Genomic DNA, 18,441 nt, shown 5'->3' on the forward strand with positions numbered 1-18,441 from the left:
TTTAACTTGTTGACACTGACCCTGTTAGCATGTTACAGTCATCTACATATAAATATAAATATATATATATATAGTGCATGGATCAGAGGGATTAGTGTCCTATAACAGGTGGAAAGTGACCCACATGCTGATGATAAATGATAATATCACTACAGAGAGACAATTATTACTCTGATGAAGAGGGGGCGGTAACATTTAGGTTAATTCAGAGAGGTGCAGCTTGTCCTCTTCGCTGACAGACCGGAGCCTGTCCTTTAAGTCATGTTCATCTACATCATTATTGTATTCTGTTAAGTCTGTATAAGTCTGTTTAAATGTGCTTTTTATCCACACAACAACCCTTCTCTCTTTCTTTCCTTCCTCTCCCTTTCCTCCCTTCCTTCTTTCCTTCCTCCATCCCACTTTCTTCCTTCCTTCTGTCCTTCCTTTCTCCCTCCCTCCTTCTTTCCTTCCTTCCTTCCTTCCTTTCCTTCCTCCCTTCCTTCTTTCCTATGTCCTTTCCTTCCTCCATCCCCCTTTCTTCCTTCCTTCTGTCCTTCATTTCTCCCTCCCTCCCTCCTTCCTTCCCTCCTCCCTTCCTTCTTCCCTCCCTTCCTTCCTTCCTTCCTTCCTTCCTCCCTCCTTTCCTTCCTTCTTACTCCTTCCCTTCATTCTTCCTCCCTTCCATTCTTCCTTCTTCCCTCCCTTCCTTCCTTGACTCGAGGACAACAGGAGGATTAACTAACTTGTGGATGTCATCACATTCACTAAGATCTCAGAAATCCTGGTGCTTTGTTACTGTGGTATTCAATGCCACACACACACACACACACACACACACACACACACACACACACACACACACACACACACACAAACAAACACACACACACAAACACACAGACACACACACAAACACACACACACACACACACACACACACACACACACACACACACACACGCTACATTACATTACATTGACTTACATTGAGCTTTTTCCCAATTGGGGAAACAGCTTTTGTCCCAAATTAACTGGTCTGAAGTCTGAAATTTGTCCCTGAAAGTGGCTTTTGACAGATCCCCATACACACACACACACAAACACACACACACACAGGGTTACTTAAGTCACTTGTGGGGACATTACATAGAGAGACTTCCCCTGACTATAACCACTGACCCAAAAATCAGCTTTTTCCAAATTAGAGACACAGCTTTTGTCACAAATTGGACAAGCCATCCCCAATTAACTGACCTTTAGTGTGAAATTTGTACCTGAAAAAAGGCTATCACACACACACACACACACATACACACACACACACACACACACACACACACACACACACATACACACTTTGTGCTGACTTCAGCACTCTGAGCAGCAGCCGGATTAGACTCAGAGTGTTTCTGTTACAACACGGATCACACACACAGATTGAACAGTGGGAGCAGTCAGACGCAGAGGTCTCACTCTGCCTGGGTTACAGGAGACATCACACAGCACAGGACTTTGTTCACAGAGGGGGGGGAGTGGGAGGGTTTATTGGCGTCTTATCGACAAAATAAAGCTTACAGCAGCTCCTAACTTTCTGTTTAGAGAGAATCTCACACGAACAGAGGACAAATCCGCTCAGACACTAAGATGTCTACGTTTAATTTGAGAGAATAAAAACCCAAAATATTTCAAATAAAATCTCATTTTGTGTTAATCTGCCTCTGTTTACCTTGTTTTTGTCTTTCCCTGGGTAACATCACTGATACTCCCCTCATCACCTGTATTTTTATATGTGGGGATGTGACACATGTTTGGGGCTCGTCCGGGATGAACTGGATAAGGAAGGAAAGTAATAGGAGGTTGAGAGGGAATTTCCTCGAAAATTTGATAAATGGAATGATGCTAACTGCTAATTGACAATGACTTAGGTTGGTTCTTGCCCTTAATAGCAGTGGTTGGTTGGTTTCGGACCCCTAAAGGGTTTTTAACAACAGGATGGTTTGTGTGAAGTCATTGTTGGTGAGCAGGTGGGGAGTTCCGGTCCTCCGCAATGAGGCCAACGTGGAAGTAACTTAAAACTGCATTCTATCAAAAGGCCACCAGGGGGCGACCGTTTTGGTGTCAAAAGGACTTCCGTCTCTATACAAGTCAATGGAGAATTCACCAACTTCTCACTTGATTTCTAACCTCAGTAAACGTTTTCAAAATGTGTTTATGGTCTCAATCGCTAGTTTAAAGCCTTCTTCAATGCAGTATGATGTTCATTTGGGACATTTTGGCCTCCCTGATTTTATATGTGACGAAAAAGCAGGGTATGCATTAGGGCGTGGCTACGTGGTGATTGACAGGTTGATTGGTTCACAGGTTCAGGAGCGCGGACAGATAGACTGCAGGAAATAGCCGTGAACTTGTTTCACACCAACAGTTTTCTCCGGAGTTTTGTGGTTATAGTTCGTCGTAACAGCTAACTTGGTTAGCATCACCAGGTTGCCGGTGTAGACTGTGGTAGATCCAGCCCTTGCAACCTCCCCCGCTCCGTCCTCATGCTCCTCCTGATGCCCATATAAGTAGAATCCGTGTTTTTATTTTTCCCAGCATGCACCTGAAAGTTTCAAGATGGCGCTGCTCAGATCCGAAACTATTGGCCTCCGAGCAGCAGTCCACAAACCAATGGGTGACGTCACGGATGTTACGTCCATTATATATACAGTCTATGTGGGTGCGGCGCTATGGAAACAGTCTGATATGTGTATAATATTCTTGAGTTTCTTGCAATAAAGCATTTTAATTCTACAAGTCATTTGCACCATTTTTTACCTAAAGTAAGACTGAATGCTCCTGAAAATGTCAAATGGTGTAACCATAAAATATTTTATACACCTACAGTGTATTTAAGTGGAGTAATACTAATCATTTTAGTGCTGAAAAAAAAGGAACATGCAGGAAAATCATTATTAATACCACATTCTTGCCCTTAAACTGTTACTGATGGATACTTACTGGGTTTAGTTTTTCTGGTAACCACAATACTGCGCGTAATACCAATAAAGTTGAATCTAATTCTAAATATACATCTATATACATATATACAACGCGCCAAATCTAATTAATTCTAATAATTTCCTCTCTAGACACATCACCTGATTATTAATGTCTTACTTTTGGTAAAAAATTGTGCAAATGTCATTTCAAATGATTTTTGAATTGATCATCTTGTCAATCCTTATTTATCACTGATATGAATAAAACAGAAAAACACTCAGGGAGTCGGTCAATAGAGCATTAGCGTCTTTATTTTTTAGTCGTTGTTGCATAGGAAATGCACATCTTGCTTCCAGTAAATTGAGTCTGCGTGGACATGGAGTCACTAATGGGGCCGAGAGGGATGGGCCTACAGTTCACCAGTTAAACAAAAACAACAGTCGGAAAGGGAAGAAAAAAAAAAGAACAGGAACAGAAACAGAAAGAAAAACAACAGAGAAACTGACAGCAGTGAGTCAGAGAGGACAAACAAGAGACGTCAGTGCGAACTCACAGCGTCAGAACACACAGAGAGGATGGACAAACACCAGACACAACAACTAATGGAAACTATTCAACACTGAACACAAGTGTAACGCCAGTCGTGGACCGGTGGTGGCGGTGGCGGCGGCGGCGGCAGCGGCAGAAAACGCCGCCCTGTTCCATAAAAGAGTTGTAGAGGCACAAGGTTTAAAGTCAGTTCTGGGTGAGGATGAGAGGATGAGAGGATGGGGAACCGAACGGGAGGAGTTGGAGTGGCACAAGGTTTAAAGTCAGTTCTGGGTGAGGATGAGAGGATGAGAGGAGGGGGGACCGAACGGGAGGAGTTGGAGTGGCACAAAGTTTAAAGTCAGTTCTGGGTGAGGATGAGAGGATGAGAGGATGGGGAACCGAACGGGAGGAGTTGGAGTGAGCTGGGGGGATTTTTGGGGATATGTGATGGCTCTAATGTGTGACTCAGACTGCCTGCTCAGCAGCACTCAGGAGGGCAGCGGGGGGGTTTGGGGAGGGGGGTTAAAGATAAAGATAAAGATAAAGCTCTCCTTCCTCTAGATTGTCTTGGGTTAGCTACAGTTAGCATCGCCTCCAGATGGCAGCGACGGGGCCAAAAAGGCAACGAGAAACACCTCCAAAAAGAAAAGCTAATCTAAAGCTGATTGATTATCAGTATCAGTGATCAGCTCCAATATTCACAACATCAATAGGCTGGAAAACAGGTGGATGTGGGCAGTCCTGGATATTATTATGGCGTATTATTACAAAACTCATCCCTGGTTTGTTTGTTTTTTAACACAGTGAAGTTTTTACACCTGATATTAAGATTTATGTTCCACTTTTTAAAAGAACATGATGATAATTCTGCAGGTTTTAATCTTTCCATTAACTACAATAACAACCATTTTTCAAAACATGCTGCTGTGTTTTATACTTTTTTAAACACATTTATTCAGTGCTCCTCCACTTTATTATTTATATTTTCAGAGATTTTTTGAGTCAGAAAACTTCATCTCTGTCTTTACAGGTAAAGCATCTGTAAAAACTGACTGATTTGATCTTGATTTAGTTAAATTAAAATATTATTATTGTTATCATTTAAACAATCGTGATGGGTTATTTAATGAGTTGCATATCTCTGACATGAGTTAAATAAATGCCTCCAAAATCTGCTCAAATTAACAGAGCTGGGTGTCAGACTTAACAACCATGACTCCTAGAAATTACATTTATATTCTATTTATTTGTTACATTTTAAAGGAAATGTAGGAAGGGAAAACTTTGCTCTGAACTCTAACTGAAGGTGCATAAATACAACCATAAAGTTGAATCCTGCTTTGGTTGCTTCAATTGTATTTTGTAGATAAATTAAATATGTTTGTGAACAATTTGCAGGTATGTTCAGTATGAATATTTTCCAATTTATGCATAAAAAAAGGTTTTAGAAAACGAACCACAACTTCTGGCTTAACGTTCACACAAACGTCCCTGTTAAAATAACAACTGGGAAACTTTTACTTTTTCTAAAAACTCCAATATATCAGACTTCATATTACAGAAATGCCTGAAAATTGAACATATAGTGACGCCTCTTTTCTCCTTTTGATTAAACCCAAATTAAATTGACACAGTGTTATGTTGCAAGGTATTTTTGACCCTCACTTTAACACTTTTGTCTCAGAGCATATCTGCTGTTACACACTAATGGCACATAAATGTAATTTCTAGTAGACAGGTTCAGTCATAAATGATCAAATGCTGTAAAATGGCATCAAATATCTGCTCAGATTTGACATTTTGTAGCTTAAATTTTGCTCAGATTGCTCCTGATTTGAATTAAAGCATCTGAGAAGTTTGGTTTCTTTGGTTAAATGAAGTTTAGTAGTTCTGCTCTTAGTACCTAAATCTCAGAACTACTATAAAAACATTATAAACCCACCAGAGAGACATTGTGTGCAACCTCTAAAAACACCACAGCGTACTTTGAAAAACCGTTTTAGCAGCGATGGAAAAGTCGACAACTTGCAAAAAATCATTGGCTCAGTCCTTTAAACAAAATAAACAACAACAACAAAACAAAAAAACAGTGTGGTCATCAACAAAGTTTGTCAACCTCGAAGTTTTTCTGCCCTAAAAGAGATGCACACGTCGAAGAAGCTGTTTAGTTTCAAAGAGGCAAGCTGCATCGACAGGCCCGCGAGTCGAAAACAGAGAGGAGCCACTGGAGGTGAGCTAGACAAGCCAATCGACCCCAGCTGGCCTGGGAGTGGGAGAGGAGGAGGAGGAGGAGGAGGATGAAGGGTGAGGGAGGGAGGGTAAGGTTGAGTCTCAGAGTCTCAGGTGCTGGCTACCTTGTTCTCTTTCTAGACCTTTCTCATCCTGGAGGAGCGGGCGGCTTGTTTGAAGTCCATGCCGTGGGGAGACGCAGCGGAGCTCGATGAGGAAGGAGGTGTGGGGTTGAGGGGGGGTGGGTGAGGAGGTGGTGGTGGTGGGGGGGATGTTTCTGTCCAGGATAGTGCTGAGCGCTGCAGAAAGAGGCCATCGATTCAGACTCCTGCAGGAAACCGCCGGGGGAGGAGAGGGATTCACCCAGAGCCACGCAGAGATTTCTCAGCCTGCCGGTCAATGGACAAGAGAGGAGGTTGGGGGGGAGGAGGAGGAGGAGGGTGGGAGTTTAGAGGAGGTGGAGTAGGAGGAGGAGGAGGAGGAGGAGTGTTCGGCCAGCTGGGTGTTTGCTGATGTTAAAAGTTAGCCGGAGATTGTCGGATTGAAACCCTGCGAGGCTGCGGCAGTCCGCTGAGCATCCATGTGGGTGGAGGTGGAGGTGGAAGTGGGGAGGGGGGGGGCAGTCATCATGGTGGCACACCCATCAGATCAATGACAATAATAAACTGACACACACAGTAGAAAAACCGTGGAGGCGCTCGATGATGGCGGGATGAAAGAGTCCCGATGAAAAGAGATGAAGGAGGTTAAACGGAGGAAGAAGGAAAAAAAAGAGGCAGAAAAAGGTTTGAGGCGTTTTTTTGGGGAGAAAGAAAGAAAGGGAGAGGTGAGAGTCAGAAGAGAGGAACCAAAAACAGGAACAGAACAATCTGGTTTTAGTGTAATTTTTTTTTTTTTTCTCATTTCTGGTTTTCGTAACAGCTTACTAGGCGATTATGGAGGAGCATGCATCATTATATCTTATGATTATTGTACATTAGCTATAATCAGAGGGGCCTGACAGACAGCAAAGGCTACTGGTGTTCAGAAAGTTCAACAGTTACAAACAAAGTATTGAGTTCAGTATTCAGAAGAGCATTATTATAATACAGGTTTTCACAGGCACTACATTTGATCTTTTTCAATATATCATGTAATATGCTGGTTTGTTTTTATTTTTATTTTTTTTCAGGTTTTTCGTATAACTTCAGGGGTTTTCGGTCCTTTTTAAAGAAGCTGGGATCTTGGAAACGGGAGAAAGAAAAAAAGAAAAGAAAAAAAAGAAAAAAGAAAGAAAGGATTGACCGTTAAAAGAAGGCAGAGGCTTTGAAGTTTCACAAAGTAGATACCAGAGTCCACGTGGACGCTCGTTTTTAGTCAGTGCATAGTTCTCATGCAGATTAGACTGCTATGCTTTGATACGCTGTCAGGAAGCATGATAGTAAATTCAAATTGTCACATTTTCCAGATTACCTCCCCTTTCACCGGCTTGATTTAACACTTAGCACCATGTAATGGTTTTTTGCAACAGGATAAATAAATATCTTTGCAAAGGAGCAGTGACACTGTAATTCATTACAGTTGAGCGCCGGAGAGCAGCTTCAGTGTTACCTGCCTCCCCGTCCAATGACTTTCCTTCATCTCTCTAAAGTGATGCCATTTATACTCATTTCCCCCCCCCTCCCCCCAACCAGGCTGGGCAGGAAGAAGGATGTCTTCCTTTCTGCTGCGCTCTCTGCCCGGGTTTCACTTCACGCCGAATATATGCAACAACAGAGCGGATGAAAAGCTGTTAGACGTGGATTTTCAGGTGTCACTGAAGCGCTGTAATTCACATACTCGGGTCTCTAAAGTCATTGAAAGTACTTCGTCTTGGGGGTGGATTAAAAATACCCTGGTCTAAGCCTGAAGAATTCTGCCCCTCTTCACGTCAAGCCGGTCAAATTCGATTATTCCCCAACCCCCCCCCCCCGTCCAAACCCTCCAGACTCGCACAGCGGGTCTGATCTGATGGAGTTGCGTCGCTCTGGGCTTGGATGATGATAATCGCCACCCAGGAGAATTTTTTTTTTTTTTTTTGGACAACAAAGACCGTCGGCCGTTTTAAAAAAGACCAGCCTTCGTTCAACCCTGTTTCCTGATGGGAGCGGCAGAATTCCTCATTGTCAAAATCCACAAAAATCAACTTTTGGCTGGTGGGAGGGGTGATGTGGAGGAGTGGGGGGGGGAGCAAGAGGAGGGAGGGGAGAGAGGAGAGGTGGATGTAAATACTTCTTTCTGGAGTTTTTTTAAGGAACAGTCTTTTACTCCAGCTCTCGTTTTTTTTTTAATAATCCAGATTCAGAGTGAAGTCCTGCAGGATTCAGGATTCAGCAGCCGGTTAGAAGCTCGGAGGGGTTTGTTGGGTTTGTTGGATTCGTGATAAAATGAGAGGAAAAATGTCCCTGCTGGTGGTGTGTTAGCATGTCGGTTCAGCTGGTTTTTGGATGCAGCCTCTGGCCTTATGGGCTCATCGCTCTTCTCTCAGCCTCAGCTTTCATTCATTCCTGTGTGTGTGTGTGTGTGTGTGTGTGTGTGTGTGTGGTTAGTTACGTGGGGGAAGAGGAGAAGATGGTGTAATGGGCTTCACTTTCAGCCTCCAACACCACTTTCCAAACACTCAGTGACCGTTAAAATCACAACACATCCTCTACTGAAGGACTCCAAGTTCCAGTGTGATTTGAGTCAACGCTCCGTTTTGCATTCATCCACCACTTTAAGGTTAATTCTGACAGTATTTAGGCAAATGTGCACAATAAATTCCCTCCAAAATAAGTCAATAAGAAGTGGTGTTCCTCCTCTCTATCAAGAACTAAAACAGTACCATTCACTTTTGGACATTCTCTCTGCAACTATTTTGATAATCGAGTAATCAATTTAGTCATTTTTTTAAGCAACAATGATACATTTTTGCTGGTTGCAGCTTCTCAAATGTGAAGGTTTGAAGCTTTGCTGTGTCCATGCATGTTAGTTAGTTAAATATCTTTGAGTTTCAGACTGTTAATTGGACAAAAAGAAGACGTTTTAAAAGTCATCATGAATTCTGATGAAGCAATTAATCGAGTGAAGAATCAGCAGATGAATTGATAATGATAGTTCAAGTGTATTTGAGGGATCCATCATTGCACTGCATGGGAATATTCAGGATGCCTTGTCTGTGGATCTGGCATATTTGATATGTTTGGGATCTCCACTGGATTTAAAACTAAATATTCGTTTCCAACTTTCAATCATTTATAAATGTTGGGTTTTAGACAGGCGGGGAGTTCCGGTCCTCTGAAATGAGGCCAACGCGGTGTAACTTAAAACTGCATTCTATCAAAAGGCCACCAGGGGGCGACCGTTTTGGTGTCAAAAGGACTTCCGTCTCTATACAAGTCAATGGAGAATTCACCAACTTCTCACTTGATTTCTAACCTCAGTAAACGTTTTCAAAATGTGTTTATGGTCTCAATCGCTAGTTTAAAGCCTTCTTCAATGCAGTATGATGTTCATTTGGGACATTTTGGCCTCCCTGATTTTATATGTGACGATAAAGCAGGGTATGCATTAGGGCGTGGCTACGTCGTGATTGACAGGTTGATTGGTTCACAGGTTCAGGAGGGCTCCTCATGCCCCTCCTGATGCCCATATAAGTAGAATCTGTGTTATTATTTTTCCCAGCATGCACCGGAAATGTTCAAGATGGCGCTGCTCAGATCCGAAATTATTGGCCTCCGAGCAGCAGTCCACAAACCAATGGGTGACGTCACGGATGTTACGTCCATTTCTTATATACAGTCTATGGTTTTAGACTGAGGATGACTTTCAAGACAAATAATGAATCATTTAAACCAGAAGATCAACACCAGATTAATTGAGCTGTCTCCATTGGCTGAAATTCATTGATTGTATATTGATTGGTAGCAGCACTGTGGATTAACTCACAGACTCTGCCGATATGCCGACGATGTGCTGATTTATATCAACGGCCAGTGAAGATAAAGTGATAGAGATTAAATTGGTTTCTCCTTTTCTGTGTCATAACATTCAGCTTAGAATATCCATAGATTTCTAAAATAAATATTAATTGTGTTAAATTTAGTGAAACAACTCCGATCACACTGGAACCGTCCTGCATCCCGGTGATTCGTCGTTCCTCGGCTGATTATCTGCTGCATGTATGTGATGCTGTGATGAGGCAGCAGCGGATGTGTAGATGGACGGAGATCAGAGCGGACCTCCAGGCTCAGGGAGTGCTGGGTGAGGAGGAAGAGGAGGAGGTAGAGGAAGAGGAGGAGGAAAAGGAAGAGGAGGAGGTGGTGATCTTGTGGGCAAGTGAAGAAAGAAACAGATGGAAAAGAAAAAGAATCATGTTGCATAATCAAGCTGTTTATTTTCCTGCATGGAATGGTGAACACAAAAAAAGATGCCTAGATGCATTTATAGTAGGGGCATCCTTTGGCTGGCTATGTCATTGTCTCCTGCCTAAAACTAAATTTTAAAATGCATAAAAAACGCTCACTTTTCTTACCAATTTTCCTCAGAATTACCTAGATTTAGCTTCATCAACACTGATGCAACAATTTACCTTCAAAACATACAGCATACTGTAACATCCATTTACAATGGTCTTATCACCACAGCGCCCTATACTTTTTAAGTACAGGAATATGCTATACCATCAACAGAGGAAACGTCCTTAAATACATACAAAAAAGGAAAAAGCAAATAAAGAAAAAAAAAAAAGAATATAAGGAAACAGGAAAGTTTTCAACTTAAATCCAGTTTCCAGAAAACAAACCAAACCAGTTCTAGTAATGTGGCCTCGATACAAACAATCAGAAAATTCACAACACTAGTTTTTCCTCATTTAATCAATGTTACAAAAGTCCTGCATTATAAAATAGGGCAGCTTTAAAATCAGTGTAATTAATAAAACTATACAACATACAAACACGTCTCCCAGCTGCTCTGCCCGCTCCCGTCCTGAAAGAGCTAACTCTTCTCTGCGTCTCTTCGCTGCTGTACCAGAACTAAATTACACACACAACACAAGAACAAAAAAAAAAAACACACTGCCCAAACTATTGCTTTTATATTTCTTTTTCATTTTTTTCTTTCTTTTAAAAAAGGGTGCAATTTTGTCTTTATCTTACACACACACAGCCCAAAAAAGTCGCTGATTAGATGCTAGGCTGTTTCACATTTTGTGATTTTTGTGATTTGTGACACTTTTTAAAAAAAATGTCCGTGCAATTTTTTTAATGTTTTTTTATAATAATAATAATATTCCCTTCGCTCGTTTTTTTTTAAGCCCTGGAAGCTGTATTTGTTTTTTTGTTTTTTTAAATATTTCATACTTTTTCACTATTGTCATTTATTTCATATTTAGTGCAGATAATTAAGGAAGTAATGCCCAACTCATGGCTAAAGGGTAAGCAAGAACAGAGACAAAACAAACACTAAGAGGAAACACAACCCACACAAGTGGAACTACTAAACCATCACAGCCGGCAGCGTCGCGTCGCTGTCCGTTAAATTTTTAATAGACGGACTGAACACAGAACGGGTAAACAATTTATTCACTAAAACCTCTGCCAAGCAGGGCGGGGCGTGCTTCAAATACTGGACGTTATTATTAAAAATGTGTTGTTTTTTTTTTTTGATAAACTGTTCTCTGCGCGATGGAGAAGAAGTTGGACTTGTTTAAGGCTTGCTTGTGACCAAAAAAAAAAAGAAATAAAAATCCATTAGGAAAGAGGAAAAGAGAGACCCGAATGTAGTATTGCGGCCGTCTGGTAATATCAAAAAACAGGAAGGAAGTAAGGAAAGGAAAGAAGGAAAGGAAAGGAAGGAAGTAGAGTTTTCCCCGAGCGACGGAAGCGTCCCTGCGAGGCTGGCTTCACCATTTTTAGGGAGCGACCACGGAGCACGGCGCCAGTCACGTGCACGATAACTTTGGTTGAAAGTAAAGAAAGAAAAAAAACTAAATAAACAATATTAAAAAAAGTCTAAGTGAGTGCAAGCAGGTATTGCATATTTTTATGTCCTCATTATTCATTTCTGGCGACAAAAAGAAGCACAATGAACAAAAATTGAAAAACAGGAAGACTTGAAAAGAATAAAAATTGCTGTTTTTTGGAGATTGCAGCAACCGATCGGTGGATGTTATCCCAGCAGACAAAGGTGGGGGGGGGGGGGGTTTAACTGAACTAACCAATCACTGAGCAGCTCTGAGCTCCAGCTGCAACATGAAATTTAGTGAAATGAGCACGATGTCATTGTTGACTAGCGCGGGAGAAAGTCAAGTTTTTACAGATTAGATGTCAAAAAATATTAATTTACTCTTAAAGTGAAGTTTTTTAACTTGTTTATGACCATTTAACAGCTAATTTATCCCACTTTTTCTGTTCATATTGACTCATAGTTTGACTACAAAGAGCAAATATCTTGGTAAAATGTGTAAATGATCGATTGTCATAACAACAACACCATCATTTTCTCGTTCTTTACATTTATACCAGCATAATGTGAATAACACAACTCAGAGCAAATTGATTTAAACTGCTGAAATGTGCTAGACTGCTATCTAACGTTATACAAGGCGTCTTTGCTGCTATTATGTAACTGTTAAATAAGACTTTAAAGTAACTTCAGTAACTGTTTAAACTCAGATTAACTGTCAGCTTATAGTTTTATGTTCCTTTTCTCGGTGCTCACTTCACCAAATTTCACCAGACTGTGTTTTAGCAGAGATCTGGAGGTGATTGACCTGATTGTAGCTGGTGTAGATTCACCTGTGAGGTCTCTGCTCAGTGCTGCAGGGTGTTTGGGGAGGTTTTTGGGAGGTTTTTGGGGAGGTTTTTGGGAGGTTTTGGGGGGTAGAAAGCAGTGCAGCACAGGCCTGAGACCTCATAATACTGAGAGGTTATCAATGAGTCTTTCTGTAAATCACAGCGTTCCTCCTCGGCTTTTTATCGTTGTCTTAATTGCTCCAGTTACCAACAAAATCAAGTGGAGGTGTGGAGGAAAATTTAAGAAAGAAAGAAGAAAATAAATCATATAAACGAGAAGCAAACGAGACTCTCCACATTTTGGATCTTGTGCAACCTCTCAGGACTGGACCGTAGCTCAAGGCACATCGATGAGGAACAATTGTTGTCGTGCAATTTTTTAATAACGTACAGAAGATGATTTAGAGAAGGAACATCGTGGGAACTGAGGAAGCAGAATTTGCAGAGTCTGTTATTTGAAAGAAGGAAGAGAGGGGAAGAGGAAAAAAGGGGAAAGAAGAAATAACAAAAGAAATGGAGAAGATGCCGAGAAAGCGAAGAGAGCTGGTTGTTTGTGAAGGAGAGCCATAGAAAAACTAATAGACGGCTGCTGGCAAGTGCCTGATGTTGGGTTTACAATATAGTGTCTTTATCTCACTAACTACATCATCTATGGAAAAATTTGTCACTAACACTAGAACATGCAGATTTTTTTTTTGTAGGTTTTTTTTCGTAACTTTTTCACTTAAATTCACTTTTGTTCGACGCTGGATGGTCGTAAGAGTGTGTGTGTGTGTGTGCATGTATATGTGTGTGTGTGCATGTGTATATATTTACTGTATATATATATATTTATATATATAGTATAGGAAAGGAAAAAACAAAAAACTGAAGTTCAATAAAATGGTAAGTTGCATGTGAAGCGCTCGGCTGTCTATTTGTGGACGAAAGCTTCCAGAAAGTTACCCTCTGCTCTTCCTCTTTATAGCTAAACCACACCCCCTGATTACACGCTCGCAGCCGATTGGCCAACTGCAGGAATAAGTGCTTTTGATTGGTCGGAGCCTCTATGAGACCCAGCCAACCAGAGGGGCAGCCCGTTACCTTAGGCGACGCCCCCCCTGTTAAAGATTATCTCGCCAACAGAAACCGGAGAAAGTTAGTTCAGCTTAAATTCACTCAGTAATATTTTCTCCTGATTTCGCCTCTTGAGAAATTTCAAATTGCTATTTTTTTTCTTTTTAAGTAAAACAATGTGCTCATTTAAAATAAGTTAAATCGCTTAGCGTTTTTTTTTTTTTTTTTTCAAATAAAAATGAAAAGCAGACTTTAGCTGCAAGAAATGCTTTTTAAAAAATTGATTGTTTTTAAAATGATATTCTTTTAAAGGGATTCTGGTTCTACCATGCTAACAGATTTACAAGATGAACAAACAACAAATAATAAACAATAAAAGTGAATACAGCTCCCCTTATTTCTCAAAAGGCTATGGGTTCTAGTTCAACGCTGTGTTGTTGTCTTTTGTACCCCAATATTTTAGAGTCCCAGAGGTGTGAGCGGACTAGGAAGAAAAATATATATTTATATATACTTTTCAACAACTGTTCTCAATGAGCTATCTTACAAAGATATTTAACTATCCAACAGCTAGCCAACAAAATTGCACTTTCCTCATGATCAATATTCCACTGGTAAAGTTTTAGTCTGTCTCCTGTCTGCCTGCTTCATGTTTCGGACACCAGAGTTTTTCCTGCCCATCCTGATAGCATGCTGTAGCTTCACCCGGACCGGTGGATGGAGAGAGGAGGAAGAGGAAGTGGGGGGGTGGGGGTGGGGGGGGGGGGGACCAGCTGAAATGACGGCTAAGAGAGAAAAAATCAATGAGCCATGAAGCCAAAGTCTCCCAGATAAACGAGCTCGGATCCACCAGCGTCTGCTCGCAACACTTCGCATCAACAAACCCCCTGATTCCTGACCCACCCCCAAACCCCACCCCTATTATAACCCTGCAGCCTGCACCCCCACCCTTGCATGTTCATGTTATTACTGTGACATGGGCGCCCCCCCCCTGCCGCCCGTCAGCTCTTTCCATTAAGCACTGGTCCATGTCCTGGGAAAGAGCTTTGTCGTCTTCCTACATCCCCATACTGCCACCAGTGGGGGGGGGGGCAAATGGGGGTGGAGTCCATCCCATGAGGTGTGTGAGGGCTGAGGGGGGGTGGGGGGGGGGGGTCAGCTGGTGGTATCTGAGGCCAGGTAACACCTCCCCCCCCCCCCCCCCCCTATTTACTACGGCGTATATCGTCCTGTCCCACCACCTAAACCAGCCCCAAAGCATCAACTGGGAGCAGTGGTGGTGGTGGTGGGGGGGGGCAGTGGTAGTGGGGGGGGGCACGGTGAGGTGAGGTGGAGGTGGTGGGGGGGGTGAGTCCACTGGATACACACACTGCAAAGGATGATGGGAGAGTTTGTATGTAGGAAAGCTCTGTGATTCAGTCTTACTGCGTTCCCAAAAATTGAAGGCTCAACCCCCCCCGAAACCCAACCGACCCCCCCCATGAATTTCTGAATATCTCCACCCCGGTCTGGTTTTGGGGGTGCGAGGGAGGTGGATGGGGGGGGGGGGGGGGGGGGTTAGGTCTGTGAGTTCACAGAGTGGCGTCTGGGTGCGTTTGATCCGCTGTAGCCATGCTGGAGTCTGTGTGGCGCTGGTGGGGGCGGAGTCAGGCGCACAGTGGGAGGAGGAAGGGGGGGCCGGTGGGCGGGGGGGGCAATACTGAGGGGGGGGGGGGTTGGCTCTCTGTTGCAGCTGGCGCCGAAGGTCAAAGTTCAAGGAGGTGGGGCTGCAGCGATCTGTCGTACAGGTGGGTGGAGGGGGGAGGGGCCTCTGGAGTACTTATCCCAGGTACCACTGTGGAGAGAGAGAGAGAGACAGGCGTTAAAATGGACCAATCAGAGGCCAGAACCAGGAGCCTTTGACCAGCGAGTGGTGATGTCACCACAGCAGCGGTGACAGGTCCGTTACAACTCTTTATGTTATCAATTTATAATCCATGAAGGTTTTATATCCATACAAACTATTTATAAAGCAGAGAAAAGTGATTTTTATTGTTGGTTGCTACGGTAACGGCAACTAGAAAACTGTTTTTCAAGTGAACATCCATCATCTTTGATTCCCGTATCCAGCTCTCGTTACACATCCAGTGTTACAGATTACTAGTTACTCTGTTTAAAATGTAATAAGTAATGTAACTATTTCAATGACTTCATCAAAGTAATGTAACTTATTACATTTGATGACTTTTCTAATGTTCTAACCAATGTTTTCATTTGTTAGGGTAAATGTTCCCATTAAGCCCACCAAAAAGGAAGGAATGAAGGAAGGACAGGAGGAAGGAAGGAAGGAAGGAAGGAAGGAAGCAAAGAAGGAAGGAAGGGAGGAGGGAAGGACAGATGGAAGGAAGGAAAGAAGGGAGGAAAGAAGGAAGGAAGGACAGATGGAAGGAAGGAAGAAAGAACAGAAGGAAGGAAGGAAGGAAGGACAGAAGGAAGGTAGGAAGGAAGGAAGGAAGGAAGGAAGGAAGGAAAGTAGGGAGGAAGGACAGATGGAGAGAAGGAAGGAAGGAAGGAAGGAAGGAAGGAAGGAAGGACGGAAGGACAGGAGGAAGGAAAGACAGAAGGACAGAAGGACAGAAGGAAGGAAGGAAGGAAGTAAGGACAGATGGAAGGACAGAAGGAAGGAAGGAAGGAAGGAAGGAAGGAAGGAAGGAAGGAAGGAACATTTACCTAAACAGATGAAAACATTGGTTAGAAAATTAGAAAAGTCATCAAATGTAATAAGTTACATTACTTTGATGAAGTCATTGAAATAGTTACATTACTTATTACATTTTAAACAGAGTAACTAGTAATCTGTAATCTATTACATTTCCATAGTAACCATCACAACTCTGAACATCCAACAGATCACATCGTATCGACATCGATAAACAAACAAAACATCCCAACACGCCAACACTTCTGAGTCTCTGCACGCCAGCTTACATCATCGCTGTGCCGTTAAAAATGGAGCGCTGTGATTGGTCGGGAACCTCACATGACTCTGTGATGAATTAATCCGACATGTTGAGCATCAAAGAGTCTGAAAGCATCTTCAGCTTCTCTATCGTTTCATTTCTCTGGGTGAAGTTTACGACACTTTCTATCATCTCCACAGCATCACTGAACTGTGTGTGTGTGTGTGTGTGTGTGAGTGTGTGTGTGTGTGTGTGTGTGAGTGTGTGTGTGCCATCCATCTCCGATCGCCCCGTATCGATCGCCAACAGGTGCATCGCTCTCATTTCAAGAATTTCTCCCTCCTTCTTCTTCTTCTTCTTCTTCTTCCTCCTCTTCTTCTTCCTCGCTGCCCCGCTGAGTTCAAGTTCATCTCCGTGTTACATCATGTCTGGTTGCTAGGGACAACCAGACGGCCCGGGACGTGACTACCATCGTCAAGGCAACCGCATCGTCTCCCCTTCCTTAACCCAACCCTTTCTCCGCCCCTCCCTCGTCTTCCCCTTTCTTCTTCCTTCTTCTTTACATTCATCTCTCTATCCCCGTCCCACACTGCACTTCTACACACACACACACACACACACACACACATCTTGGTATTGATTCAAACACACACACACATCTACACACACACACACACACACATACACACACACACACACTCTTAAAAATGTACACACAATTTAGAATATGTGCATTTGAATATTGAAGGTAAAGTGAAAGTTTAAATAAAGTGCATGAGTGTGTGATGAAGGTACATAGTATGTGTGTGTGTGTGTGTGTGTGTGTGTGTGCGTGTACATGTGTGTGTGTGCGTGTGTGTTGCAGGGTTTCTCTGCACTCAGACTTCACTCCTGACTCGTTGTAATTCTATTGCTGTGTGTGTGTTCGTGCGTTTGTGTGTGTATAAGTGCGTGTGTGTGTGTGTGTGTGTGTGTGTGTGTGCAGTAGTGATAGAGGAGAAGACTGGAAGGTTAGTTTTTAATCAATACAACTTGCTGACGCTGGGACTTTTCTACCTCGCTCCCTCTCTCTCTCTCTCTCCCCCAGTGTGTCTCAGTGTCTCTCGCCCCTCTCGCTCGCTCCCTGCACTGCAGCTCCTCCCTCTGTCCTGAGAAGACTCAGAGAAGATGAAACTCTCACAGGCCAGACGGTGTGTGTGTGTGTGTGTGTGTGTGTGTGTGTGTGTGTGTGTGTGTGTGTGTGTGTGTGGAGTAATGTTACCACACAGCGGGCTGATGCTGACAGCTGTGATTCAGACTGTAGATACTCATCTTAGACACAGAGAGAAAGAAAGAAAGGAGAAGAGAATGAGAGTGAAGGAGATGAGAGAGAGAGAGAGAGAGGGAGAGAGAGAGAGAGAGAGAGAGAGAGAGAGAGAGAGAGAGAGAGGGAGAGGGAGAGGGAGAGAGCGAGAGAGAGAGAGAGGGAGAGAGAGAGAGAGAGAGAGAGAGATGATAGAGAGAGAGAGAGAGAGAGAGAGAGAGAGAGGGAGAGAGAGAGAGAGAGAGATGATAGAGGGACTTTAAAGGATAAAGATGGTGACATAAAAAATAAAAAAGAAGGTTTGGTCATTTCCTGAAACAGCTGTTCTCATGTAGCGTTCAGCTTTTAGCAAACAAACAGGAAGTGGAGCATTTATTAAGGAATATGTTCAGCAGCAGATTAATCCACATTTTGGTGCTTTAGTTTCTTTTTTTTGGGAAATTGTTGAAATCAGAAGTTTTCTAACTGATGATGCAAAGCTGCTGCTGAAGTGTGTGAAGGTGTTCAGACAACAACAGGAGGTTATTTGTAGTTTGGCTGATTCTAAACAAGTTCTGCAGGTAGTTAAAGCTTCTTTAAAATAAATAATTAGCTCCAAGTTGCTGCCATTTAAAATGTTTTTCTTTTT

At 42.7% G+C, this 18,441-nt stretch overlaps 1 protein-coding gene across 1 annotated transcript in view; it reads right to left on the reverse strand.

Moving 5' to 3' along the window:
* Window positions 1–10,095: 10,095 nt before the first annotated feature.
* LOC133977030 (nuclear factor 1 A-type-like) overlaps window positions 10,096–18,441 on the reverse strand; it is a gene marked incomplete at its 5' end in the record, with an annotated part of 16,381 nt that continues 8,035 nt past the window's right edge. The window contains 1 exon segment of the mRNA XM_062415173.1: window positions 10,096–15,405. Coding sequence (XP_062271157.1) covers window positions 15,324–15,405 — 82 coding nt within the window.

The sequence above is a fragment of the Scomber scombrus genome, unplaced genomic scaffold (assembly GCF_963691925.1).
Source record: "Scomber scombrus unplaced genomic scaffold, fScoSco1.1 SCAFFOLD_326, whole genome shotgun sequence".
Lineage (NCBI taxonomy): Eukaryota > Metazoa > Chordata > Actinopteri > Scombriformes > Scombridae > Scomber > Scomber scombrus.